General features: G+C 49.6%; 1 protein-coding gene across 1 annotated transcript in view; it reads right to left on the bottom strand.

Annotated features, from left to right (window-relative positions):
* Positions 1–966: 966 nt before the first annotated feature.
* Positions 967–12,525, bottom strand: part of FXR2 (FMR1 autosomal homolog 2) — a 39,183-nt gene continuing 27,624 nt past the window's right edge. The window contains exons 8-17 of the mRNA XM_017850434.1: positions 5,551–5,721; positions 4,423–4,501; positions 3,977–4,086; positions 3,657–3,743; positions 3,136–3,358; positions 2,718–2,915; positions 2,428–2,628; positions 2,238–2,333; positions 1,986–2,086; positions 967–1,660 (exon numbers count right to left, since the gene is read on the bottom strand). Coding sequence (XP_017705923.1) covers positions 1,565–1,660; positions 1,986–2,086; positions 2,238–2,333; positions 2,428–2,628; positions 2,718–2,915; positions 3,136–3,358; positions 3,657–3,743; positions 3,977–4,086; positions 4,423–4,501; positions 5,551–5,721 — 1,362 coding nt within the window. The 3' untranslated portion in view covers positions 967–1,564. The remainder of the gene's footprint in view (positions 1,661–1,985; positions 2,087–2,237; positions 2,334–2,427; positions 2,629–2,717; positions 2,916–3,135; positions 3,359–3,656; positions 3,744–3,976; positions 4,087–4,422; positions 4,502–5,550; positions 5,722–12,525) is intronic.

Consider the following 12,525-nt stretch of genomic DNA (forward strand, 5'->3'; position numbering starts at 1 on the left):
CCCCACCCACCCAAGACCTGATGTCTTTCAGCCCGTTGCTGATTGCCTCCCCTCCCTGAACACGGGCAATTTAAAGCCAATTCTTTCCACAATGGGATCAAGCACAGGCGGATCAAGTGCCCTCAGGGCCTGAGTTGTGCTGAGAGGAGCTTGGGAGCATCCCGGACCACCGACCCAAACCCTTTCCTGGCGCCTGTTGCTCCTCAAATCCCAGACCTGCCCCTGGGGCAAGAAAGGCCGAGGAGAGAGACCATTTTTGTTTCCTGAGTCATTCCAGCAGGTGCTTGGGCCGTGATTCAACCCCTTTCCCAAGTGAGAAAACTTAAGCCCTCCCAACTCCAGTCCCTAAACCTAGATTTCTCCACTGCCATTGAATTATGGCAAGTTTTATCTTCAGTCCTCCGAGTCATGAGGGGGGAGCCAGGAAACCTAGGACAACTCCCCAGAGTTGAGAGGTCTGTGATGTGCATGCCGGATGAAAAGCCTGGAGCCAGAAGGCAGAACACCACCAAGAAGGCCGGGCCCCAGGCTCCAGAGGCTGCCATCAGGGAACCCTGCTCCTCACTCTGCCCAACGGCCCAGCCCAAGCCCCAGGCCTCAGGTAATCGGATTAAGCAGCCTGCCTTGGCTCTCAGCTTCTAGCAGGAACAGCTCCAGCTCTGGGCAGCCCTGCCTAGCCTGTGCCATGACTCAGGGTATAGGAGTGGCCCAACTCCCTCCATCAGCAAACTTGGGGGAGGGAGAAGCAACAAGGCACAAGCCCCTCCTCTGGACCAGGAGGGAGAGCCTGGGCCTGGGGAGTTTAGGAATGGCAGGAATTCCCAGAAGTAAGACCATCTTTGGGACAAGAGACAATGAGAAGTCAGGTGTGGAGGAACAGAAAACAAGAGCCGGGGGTCAGGGCAGGTCAGTCCTAGAGAAACAAATGGACCAAACTGGGGACAAAGGTGGCACAGGAGCCAGAGAGCCATTTGGATTTTTTTATTCTCTTTTTAAATACTGTACAGTGAAAAATAAATACGCCTTCTCATCCACCAGACAAGGTTGGTCCCCTCCCCCGGGGGACCTTGTCACCCCCCTTCATACACACCCCTGGTTCTACTCCAAAACCTTCCCCGTGCCTCCCACCCACTTATCTCTTACTATCCCCGTCTTCCACAGTGATGAGGCCCCAGAAATGGGGGGTACAGGATGGGAGGAGGGATAGCAGGGGAGGCCCCCTGAACGGTCAAATCTGGGTGGGTCAAGGAGCACCCCCCACCAACAGGTGGAGAATGGGGGTGTTCAGAGAGATTGGGGCATTAGAGGATAAAGGCACATCCAGTCTGATGGGGAAGGAGAGAGGCTCCCCTTACCCTGGGGGTAGGGTGGACAAGAGGGAGGGGGTATGACCCTGTTACACACCCCTCCACTAGCTCCTGGAGGTTGGGGGGTACCCAAGCTGCTGTGCCACCCCCCTCCCCCCTAGATAAGAGCAGCTCCAGCGCAGGTCAGTTGGGCCTGTGAGGGCCATGGTGTTGGGCAGCAAGCGAGATGGAGAAGGGAGGGGTGCAGGCTGGAGGTTTTATGAAACCCCATTCACCATACTACCCAACTCCAAGGGGGCGGAGAGCTCCCCATTCTCCGAGGGGCCCTTAGGAAGCTTGCTGACAGAGTCACCCTGAGGGAAAAGTGGGAAAGAAAACAGACAAGCAAGAAGTGGTGAGTAGAAATTCAGGTGGGAGACATTTCTACCATCCAAGCCCTCCTGGCATTTGGTGATCCAGAGGTTGGTTCCCTCATGATCCAGTCTCTCTTACTTGGGATCCACAAAATGTGAACCACACTTTCCTCTCTATCCTATTGAAAGTTTACACTAGTCTAAACTCCATCAGACACAGCTGCCTCTGCAATTCAGTAAGAGATTTCTTTGTGAAATTTGTTGTGCCCCTGCCCCAGATTAACAACAAAAAAGGGATGGGGTAAATCACATCTTGCCTGCCTACCTTCTGTCCTGAAAGAGAGTCCTCTGAGGGTTTAGTGCGTTCCAGGGGTGGCCGCTGGCGGCTCTGAGACTCTGCTCGTGAGATATAGTCAGCCACAGTCACTGGGGAAGGCAGGAGATTAAGACTTTCAGATGGAATTCTGGTAGCCAGCCCAAGACACCCACTGAACCCGAACCCCTGATTTTCACAGGGTAGGAAGCATCCCATTCTCTCAGCTCTGAGGAAGGATTCTGGTGTCCAGAGTTGGCTGACCTGGCTGGCGGTCTCCACTGATAGAACCATCCGTCCGATTACCACGGTTACGGCGGCGGCGGCTGCGATTACGACGTTGAGGCCTTGATTCATCTTCTGTAGGGCAGGAAAAAACCAGAGTCACACATCTAACCTCTCAGCCTCGATTCCTACCCATGTCTAACTTTCCAGACCCCAGGCACACCCTCACCCAGGCCATTCTCTGTCATGTTGGGCCCATCTGATTCCAGGCCTCCATCCATGACGGTCCTGTCTTCATCAGTGCGGCGGCGGCGGGAGCGACGGCGCCTGGCACTTGCTGGGGGGGGTTCCCCAGGTTCTGAATCAACCGGGGGCTCTGGTTCAGATGTGTCCAATAGGCTGTAGGGATTACTGTCTGGATCCTTCAGCACTGGTCAGAGGAAGAAGAGGAGAAGTTGGCATTCAGGTGCCCATCATCTTTTCTTTTGGCCCATATTCATGAACCCAGCTGTCTGGTACCTGAGCTAATAGATGACGAATTATATCTCGAAGTGGGCCGGGGGGCAGGTGGGGGTCCCCTACCCCGGCCCCCGATCGGCCGCCTCCGGCTTTCTTCCCCTCGGGTTGGGGGATCCCTGTCGCCAGGCCCAGCTCGGTTGGGTTCCTCTCTCTTCTCTGACTCAGTCTCTGAAGCTGTAGACACATCTGAGCTGGGGCCTGAAGAACACAGTGGGATTTATTCACGGCCATTCATCCTACCCCAGGACCCATCACATCCCCCAAACTGGAAGAATTCTCCCTCTCACTCACAAGTCCCCCGGCCAATCAATCACTTCTTCATCATCTCCATCCCAGATTTCCCCAAACTTCCATCCAGACCTCTGCCTCTACCCACAAGCCCTGCCACTCCTTGCCTCCTGTTCCCAAGCTGTCTCACCATAGGCAGGACCGCCTGTCCTCCGGCCACGGCCACGGCCCCCATAGCTGCCCCCATAGGTTCGAGTCGCATGGAGAGAGGAGGAGGAGCTCTCATCAGTGCTATATCCAGCCTTGTCGCTGCCAGCGCTGCCCCGCCCACTCCCAGGAGGGCGAAAGCCCAGCCCAATCTGCCGAAGCTGCTCATCAATTTGCAACCTCTCCAAGCGAAGCTGCTCTACCTCCTGGTTGGGTAAAAGACGGAAGAAGAAGCGAAAGGAGAAATAAGATCAGTGCCTTTCTTCATGCTTCTCCACCCTGACTGTTCCTCTATATCTAATCTCTTAGGAATGCAAGGAGAAGGAAGACACTGGCTAAACAAGGAAAATTCTGGGACCCAACCCTATGGCCCCAAATTTCCACAAATGTTTTCTGTTCTACATGGAGAGACAAACAGAGCACCAAAATTCCTGAGCTGACCCCACAGCCGCCTTAGTTCAAAGCCTTCCCACACCCAGCTCTGTCCTCTCCCAGCCTGGGTACCTGCAGGTAGGAAAGGTGATACTCCAGCAAAGCCTGGGCATTGCTGATGTTCTCTCGGGTGCCAACAAAAATGAAGGGAACCATTCCCTGGAGAGCAGAGAGCAGAAATGATGGATCAGAAAGGAAAATGAAATGGAAGGATTAACCCCGCCCAGTGTCCTAGGAGAACCTGCCCAGTGGGATCATTCTGGGCTCTAAATCTACTAGGGTTAAACAAGTTTCGGTACTCCACCCTCTCAAAGGACAATCCCAGCCCTCAGAGGACAATCCCATTTACTTCTGGAAACCAATCTCTATGCCCACTTGCCCCGTACCCATACCTCCTCCCTGGGGTTCTTCTTGTCATTATCCCCTTCCACTCGAACCCTCACCACACCAGATTTATCCACAATCTCCTGGATCACTTTCCCATTCTTCCCAATCACTTTGCCTGGAATAAGTAAAGGAGGAATTAAGCCTTTTTTTTTTTTTTTTTTAAGGAAATAAGAATAAAGCTGATAAACCATCTTCCAGCCTCATTTGCTTTATATGGATTCCATTTACTTCATTCTCCTGCTTCTAGATTTCTGATGTGTTTTTACAGGACAAAATGTTACAATCCCTAGAAATTTATTATTTCATTTTTATCACTCCCATTACAGACTGTTTCTCTGTCCTTGTGAAACTGAAAGTCCATAGGGAGGTGCCAATTCTGGATACAAGCTCAGAATCACTGTAGAGAATCTTGATTCTGATCTCTAACTGTATATACACGCCACCAACTCACCAACCAGGTTCCTGGGCACTTGCACTGAGTCCTCAGAAAACTCAAGGTAGCTTCGGGCCTGTCGGCAAGCCTCGGGAGTCTAAAGGAAGAACAGTGGGGAGTTGTTACTAAAACAGAAGACCAGCTGGGTGAGGTGGCTCAGGCCTGTAATCCCAGCACTTTAGGAGGCTGAGGCAGGCGGATAACTTGAGGTCAGGAGTTCAAGACTAGCCTGGGCGATATGGTGAAACGCTATCTCTACTAAAAATACAAAAAATCAGCCAAGCATGGTGGCTCACGTCTGTAATCCCAGCTACTCAGGAGGCTGAGGCAGAAGACTTTCTTGAACCCAGGAGGTGGACATTGCAATAAGCTGAGATTATGCCACTACACTCCAGCCCGGGCAACAGAGTGAGTTAGACTCCGTCTCATAAAAAAATACATTAAACAAACAAATAACTTTAAAAAAAAAACAAAAAAAAACAGAGGACCTTGGCCAGCCACAGTGGCTCACACCTGTAATCTCAACAGTTTGGGAGGCTAAGGGAGGACTCCTTGAGGCCAGGAGTTAATAACAGACAAGCTTGGGCGACAGAGATCTGGTCTATTTTTGTTATTTTTTGGTCTCACTCTATTGACTATGTTGCCCAGGTTGGTTCAGTGGCACCATCATGGTGTATTGCAGCCTCGACTTTCTAGGCTCAAGTGATCCTCTTGCCTCAGCCTCCCAAGTAGCCAAGTAGCTGGGGCCACAGATGCATGCCACCACACTCAGTTAACGTTTTTTGTTTTTTGGTTTTCTTTGGGGGTAAAGACAGGGTCTCTCTATGTTGCCCAGGTTGGTCTCAAACTCCCAGGCTCAAGCAATCCTCCCCTCCATGTTCCCACTTCAGCCTCCCAAGTACCTGGGACTATAGGTACGCACCACCACTTTCAGCTAATTTTTAAATTTTTGTAGAGATTGGGTCTCACTATATTGCACAGGCTGGTCTCAAACTCCTAGGCTCAAGTGATCCTCCCACTTCAACCTCCCAAGGTGCTGAGATTACAGGTGTGAGCCACTGTGCCCAGCCTGAGGCTTATTTTCTACTTCGGCCTCTCTTCCCTCTATCCCCTAAGAGACCCAGAAGAAAGACATCCTTTGCTGACCTCCCCATAGATGCGGAAAGTGCAGGTCTCTTCACCCAACTCAATGGCAGTCACCCCAGGTACTTTTCGGGCCTGCTGGATGTTGGCACCGTGAGTCCCAATTGCCAGTCCCATCAGGTCCTCTCGCACTGTGAACTCCTCTTGGAAGGCTGCTGCCAACTGTTTGCTTGTCTGAAAGGAAAAGTCACTGTAGGAATCATAGTGGTAGAATCTCAGAACACAGTCCCAGGCACATGACCCTTAGCATAACTTAAATAAGGAAAACTATGTGATATTAATAGAAAGCTAGAACCGCTCTGGAGTCCGCTGACCACCAGGACCTGTGTGGAAAGGTCAGGAACTTTTTGTTTTTCCTTTGAGATGGAGTTTCGCTCTGTCGCCCAGGCTGGAGTGCAGTGGCGCGATCTTGGCTCACTGCAACCTCCGCCTCTCGAGTTCAAGTGATTCTCATGCCTCAGCCTCCTGAGTAGCTGCGACTACAGATGTCCACCACCACTCCTGGCTAATTTTTGTATTTTTAGTAGAGACAAGGTTTCACCACGTTGACTAGGCTGGTCTCAAACTCCTGACCTCAGGTGATCCACCCGCCTCAGCCTCCCAAAGTGCTGGGATTACCAGCGTGAGCTACCATGCCTGGCCGAGGTCAAGAACTTTTAATTCCACCCCTACCTTCCAAATACCAATGGTTTGTGGGGGAGGAAAGGTAAAGAGGGTAGAGTTTGGACTGAGACCCACCGAAGTTCTGGATTTGGCCCTAAGAGTATCTATCCCTAACAGTATCTATCTGTGTGATCTTAAAACACACGCTGCCTCTTCTGTCATCTGCTAAGTGATTATATCCAACTTATCTTATTCTCAAGACTAGCAAGAGGATTAGACGAGGCTGGTATGAAAGTACTTCTCACAAGGTACATATAAGTGTAAGGAACTCTTACCTTAACCAAACGGATATCAACTCATCCCCACATAAAACCCAACAACTTAAGTAAAAAGTGAGGGGTAGGCCATGCACAGTTGGCTCACGCCTATAATCTCAGCACTTCAGAAGGCTGAGGCGGGCAGATCACGAGGTCAGGAGATTGCATGGTGAAACCCCATCTCTATTAAAAATACAAAAATTAGCTGGGCGTGGTGGGGTGTGCCTATAATCCCAGCTACTTGGGAGGCTGAGGCAGGAGAATCGCTCGAATCAGGGAGTCAGAGGTTATAATGAGCCAAGATCATGCCACTGCACTCCAGCCTGGTGACAGAAAAAGACTCCGTCTCAAAAAAAAAAAAAGTGAAGGGTTAAGAAAAACAGAAAACGTGCCTATAGAACACCAGGCTTTCACTTCATTTCTCAATCAGTCCTTAGAGGAACCCCTGGGTTCAGGGGCAGGAAGACAGAAAGGTTTTAGAAGAGTAAATCCCATGTTGTAAGCACCAAATAGAAATAATATCTGAAAGGAGATATTCCTTGATTGCAATACACTACTTCCCACTTCCAAGTTGGATAGGACTGAATTATAGCAAGGATTTACACCAGGCAAGAAGAGAAAGTTGGAAAAAGAAACTAAGTTGAGTGTTCAAAATCACTACATTAGGAAGGGAGAGGAAGTGATCTACAATGACTTTTAAGAGTCTTCTAGATAAGCCTGCAGAACAGCTGGGTTTTCTTTTTTTTTTTTCTTTTTATTTGGGGTCTGTCACCCAGGCTGGAGTGCAGTGGCGTGATCTCTGCTCGTTGCAACTTCTGCCTCCCTTTTTTTTGTTTTTTTTTAGTGGAGAAAGGGTTTCACCATGCTGGCCAAGCTGGTCTTGAACTCTGGACCTCGTGATCTGCCCACCTCGGCCTCCCAAAGTGCTGGGATTACAGGCCTGAGCCACCCCGCCCGGCCGCTTCCAGGTTCTTAAAGAGGCTTCACTACTGGGCATGACTGATTACATCACTGACCACCAGTGATTGCCTTAACCTTCAGCCCCTTTCCACTCCCAGGAAGCTGGTGGGGGTGAGGCTGAACGTTCCAACCCTCTAATCATGAAGCCACCTAGAGGGGCTAGCCATGAATCAACTCATCAGCATACAAAACACACATCACTGGAGATTCCAAGGGTTTTACAAGTGGAATGCCAGGAGCCTGGTCAGGAGACCAAATATGTCTCTCTCAGTATCACAGAGCCTGTCAGTCCTGCTGGTTTTACTTGTAAAATGTATCCTACATAAAACCACTCTCTCTCTCTTCCTTTAGCACTCCAGTTCAAGTTTCTCACCTGGACTACTGTGCTCTGTTCCTGCTTCCGATCTTGCTCCCCTTTCAATCTATCATTGAAACAAGAGTTTAAAACAAGGCACTTTTGGCCGAGCGTGATGGCTCACGCCTGTAATCCTAGCACTTTGGGAGGCCAAGGTGGGTGGATCACGAAGTCAGGGGATCGAGACCATCCTGGCTAACACGATGAAACCTCGTCTCTACTAAAAAAAAAAAATACAAAAAAATCAGCCGGGTGAGGTGGCCGGTGCCTGTAGTCCCAGCTTCTTGGAAGGCTGAGACAGGAGAATCAGTTGAACCCAGGAGGCGGAGCTTGCAGTGAGCCGAGATCACACCACTGCACTCCAGCCTGGGCGACAGAGCAAGACTTCATCTCCAAAAAAAAAAAGACAGAAGGCACTGTTAACTCAATGGCTTCTCAGTATATGCACAATAAAATCCCCCTCAGCCTACCGTACATGTCTTACATGATCTACTTACTGTCTGACAAAATTTTGTATCAGTCTCTCTTTGCTCACTCTGCGCTAACTACACAGGTTGCAGTGAACTGAGATCGCACTACTGCACTCCTGCCTGGACAACAGAGCGAGACTCCATCTCAAAAAATTAAAAAATAGGCCGGGCGCGGTGGCTCAAGCCTGTAATCCCAGCACTTTGGGAGGCCGAGACGGGCGGATCACAAGGTCAGGAGATCCGAGACCATCCTGGCTAATACGGTGAAACCCCGTCTCTACTAAAGAATACAAAAAACTAGCCGGGCGACGAGGCAGGCGCCTGTAGTCCCAGCTACTTGGGAGGCGGAGGCCGCAGAATGGCATAAACCTGGGAGGCGGAGCTTGCAGTGAGCTGAGATCCGGCCACTGCACTCCAGCCTGGGCGACAGAGCCAGACTCCGTCTCAAAAATAAATAAATAAATAAAAATAAAAATAAAAATAAAAAAATAAAATAAAATAGGCCGGTGCGATGGCTCATGCCTATAATCCCAGCACTCTGGGAGGCCAAGGCAAGGGGATCCCTTGAGGCCAGGGGTTCGTCACCAGCCTAGCCAACATGGTGAAACTCCGTCTCTACTAAAAATACTAAAATTAGGGTTGTGTATAGTGGCTTATGCCTGTAATACCAATACTCTGGGAGGCCAAGGCAGGTGGATCACCTGTGGTCAGGAGTTCAAAACCAGCCTAGGCAACATGGTGAAACACCGTCTCTACTAAAAAAACAAAAATTAGCCAGATGTGGGGGCGCATGCCTGTTATCTGAGCTACTCAGGAGGCCGAGGCACAAGAATCGCTTGAACCTAGGAGGCAGAGGTTGCAGGGAGCAGAGATTGCGCCATTGCACTCCAGCCTGGGTGAAAGAGGGAAACTCTGTCTCAGAAAAAAAAAAAAAGAAAGAAAGAATTAGCCAAGTATGGTGGCGTACACCTCTAATCCCACCCACCCAAAGGCTGACGTGAGAGGGTCACTTGATCCTGGGGCGTAGAGACTGCAATGAGTTGAGATCCTCCCACTACATACACTCCAGCCTGGACAACAGACTGAGATTCCATCTCAAAACAAAAAACAAAAACAAAAAATAAAGTTTGTATCATCTGAAGGTAATGGTGAATTTTTCCTGCCAGTGCCCTGAGCAGGATCCCTGAAGAAGTCAAAGATTATCATGACCCAGAAATTGCACAGCCACAGAAAAAAGCCTCCCAAAAAGATCAATTCACGTGATAAATGGAAATGGGTATTCAAACACACACACCCTACTCACTTAGAATGTTATACTATCAAGGAAAGGGAATCTGACAATTATAGGATGTCAGAATTCAAAAAGATCTCATAGAAATACTCTAGTCAGGCTAGGCGTGGTGGCTCACACCTGTAATCCCAACACTTTGGGAGGCTGAGGCGGGTGGATCACTTGAGGTCCATAGTTCGAGATCGGCCTGGCCAACATGGTGAAACCCTATCTCTACTAAAAAAAGACAAAAATTAGCCAGGTGCGATGGCACACACCTGTAATCCCAGCTACTCAGGAGGATGAGGCAGGAGAATTGCTTCAATCTGGGAGTTGGAGGTTGCAGTAAGCCAAGATAGTGCCACTGCACTCCAGCCTGGGCGATAGAGACGCTATCTCAAAAAACAAACAAACAAACAAAAAAACAACAAAAAAAGAAATATCCTTTTTTTTTTTTGAGATGCAGTTTACTCTTGTTGCCCAGGCTGGAGTACAATGGTGTGATCTCGGCTCACTGCAACCTCTGCCTCCCAGGTTCAAGCGATTCTCCTGCCTCAGCCTCCCGAGTAGCTGGGACTACAGGCGCCTGCCACCACACCTGGCTAATTTTTGTATTTTTAGTAGAGATGGGGTTTCACCATGTTGGCCAGGCTGGTCTTGAACTCCCAACCTCAGGTGATCCGCCCTCCTCAGCCTCCCAAAGTGTCGAGATTACAGGTGTGGGCCACCGCGCCCAGCCATATCCTTTTTTTTTTTTTTTTTGAGACAGAGTTTTACTCGTCACCCAGGCTGGAGTGCAATGGCGCAATCTTGGCTCACTGCAACCTCTACTTCCCAGATTCAAGTGATTCTCCTGCCTCAGTCTCCCGAGTAGCTGAAATTACAGGCGTGTGCCACCACGCCCACCTGATTTTTGTCTTTTTAGTAAAGATGGGGTTTCACCATGTTGACCAGCCTGGTCTCGACTCCCAATCTCAGGTGATCCGCCTGCGTCAGCCCCCCAAAGTACTGAAGTGCTGGGATTACAGGCGTGAGCCACCGCACCCACCCTTAAAAAGAAATATTCTAGTATAGGCTGGGTGTGGTGGGTCACACCTGTAATCCTAGCACTTTGGGAGATACAGGCAGGTGGATCTCTTGAGTCTAGAAGATCAAGACCAGGGCCGGGCACAGTGGCTCATGTCTGTAATCCCAGCACTTTGGGAGGCCAAGGCAGGTGGATCATGAAGTCAGGAGTTTGAGACCAGCCTAGCCAACATAGTGAAACCCCATCACTACTAAAAATACAAAAATTAGCCAGGTGTGGTGGCACATACCTGTAGTCCCAACTACTTGGGAGGCTGAGGCAGGAGAATTGCTTGAACCCGGAAGGCGGACGTTGCAGTGAGCTGAGACCAGGCCATTGCACTACAGCCTGGGTGATAAAGTGAGACTCCATCTCAAAAAAAAAAAAAAAAAAAAAACGTTCAGCCCGGCATGGTGTCTCATGCCTGTAATCCCAGCACTTTGGGAGGCCGAGGCAGGTGGATCACGAAGTCAGGAGATCGAGACCATCCTGGCTGACACAGTGAAACCCCATCTCTACTAAAAAAACATACAAAAAAATTAGCCGGGCATGGTGGCGGGCGCCGGTAGTCCCAGCTACTCGGGGAGCTGAGGCAGCAGAACGGCATGAACCCAAGAGGTGGAGCTTACAGTGAGCCGAGATCACACCACTGCACTCCAGCCTGGGCAACAGAGCGAGACCCTGTCTCAAAAAAAAAAAAAAACACAAAAATACGTTCAAGACTAGCCTGGGCAATATGGCAAAACCACATCTCTATTAAAAATACAAAAAATTGGCCAGGCACAGTGGCTCATGTAATCCCAGCACTTTGGGAGGTGGTAGATCACCTGAGGTCAGGAGTTCGAGCCTGGCCAACATAGTGAAACCCCAACTCTACTAAAAATACAAAAACTAGCTGGACATGGTGGTGGGCATCTATAATCCCAGCTACTCGGGCGACTGAGGAGGGAGAACTGCTTGAACCCAGGAGGCAGAGGTTGCAGTGAGCCGAGATCATGCCACTGTACTCCAGCCTGAGCGACACAGCAAGATTACATTTCAAAAAAAAAAAAAAAAAATTAGGCTGGGTACAGTGGCCCACGCCTGTAATCCCAGCACTTTGGGAGGCTGAGGCAGGTGGATCACCTGAGGTCAGGAGTTCAAGACCAGCCTGGCCAACATGGTGAAACCTCATCTCTACTAAAAATAAAAATATTAGCTGGGTGTGGTGGTAGGCGCCAGTAATCCCAGCTACTTGGGAGGCTGAGGCAGGAGATTTGCTAGAATCTGGGAGGTGGAGGTTGCAGTGAGCCAAGACTGCACCACTCCATTCCAGCCTGGGCAACAGAGCAAGTCTCCATCCAAAAAAAAAAAATTCGTTGAGCATGGTGGCACACGCAAGTAATTCCAGCTACTGAGGAGGGTGAGGGAGGAGAAACACCAGAACCTGGGGAGTCAAGGCTGCAGTGAGCCATGTTACTCCAACCTGGGCAATGGGAGTGAGACCCTGTCTCAAAAAAGAAAAGAAAAGAAAAAGAAAAAACGAGGCTGGGCACAGTGGCTCACGCCTGCAATGCCAGCACTTTGGGAGACCGAGTTAGGCAGATCATCTGAGGTCAGGAGTTCGAGACCAGCCTGGTCAACATGGTGAAACCCTGTCTCCCCTAAAAAACACAAAAATTAGCCAGGCACAGTGGTACATGCCTGTAACCTCAGCTACTCAGGAGGCTGAGGCAGCAGAATGGCTTGAACCAAGGAGGTGGAGGCTGCAGTGAGCCGAACTCATGCCATTGCACTCCAGCCTGGGCAACAAGAGAGAAACTCCCTCTTGAAAAAAAACCAAAAAAGAATAAAAGAAATGTTCTAGTTTACCTATTAAGTTGTGAGAATGAACAAACAGAAAAAATATTTTATTATTTTATTTTATTTTATTTTATTTTATTTTATTTTATTTGTTT

This window comes from Rhinopithecus bieti, unplaced genomic scaffold, assembly GCF_001698545.2.
Source record: "Rhinopithecus bieti isolate Rb0 unplaced genomic scaffold, ASM169854v2 scaffold_32008, whole genome shotgun sequence".
Lineage (NCBI taxonomy): Eukaryota > Metazoa > Chordata > Mammalia > Primates > Cercopithecidae > Rhinopithecus > Rhinopithecus bieti.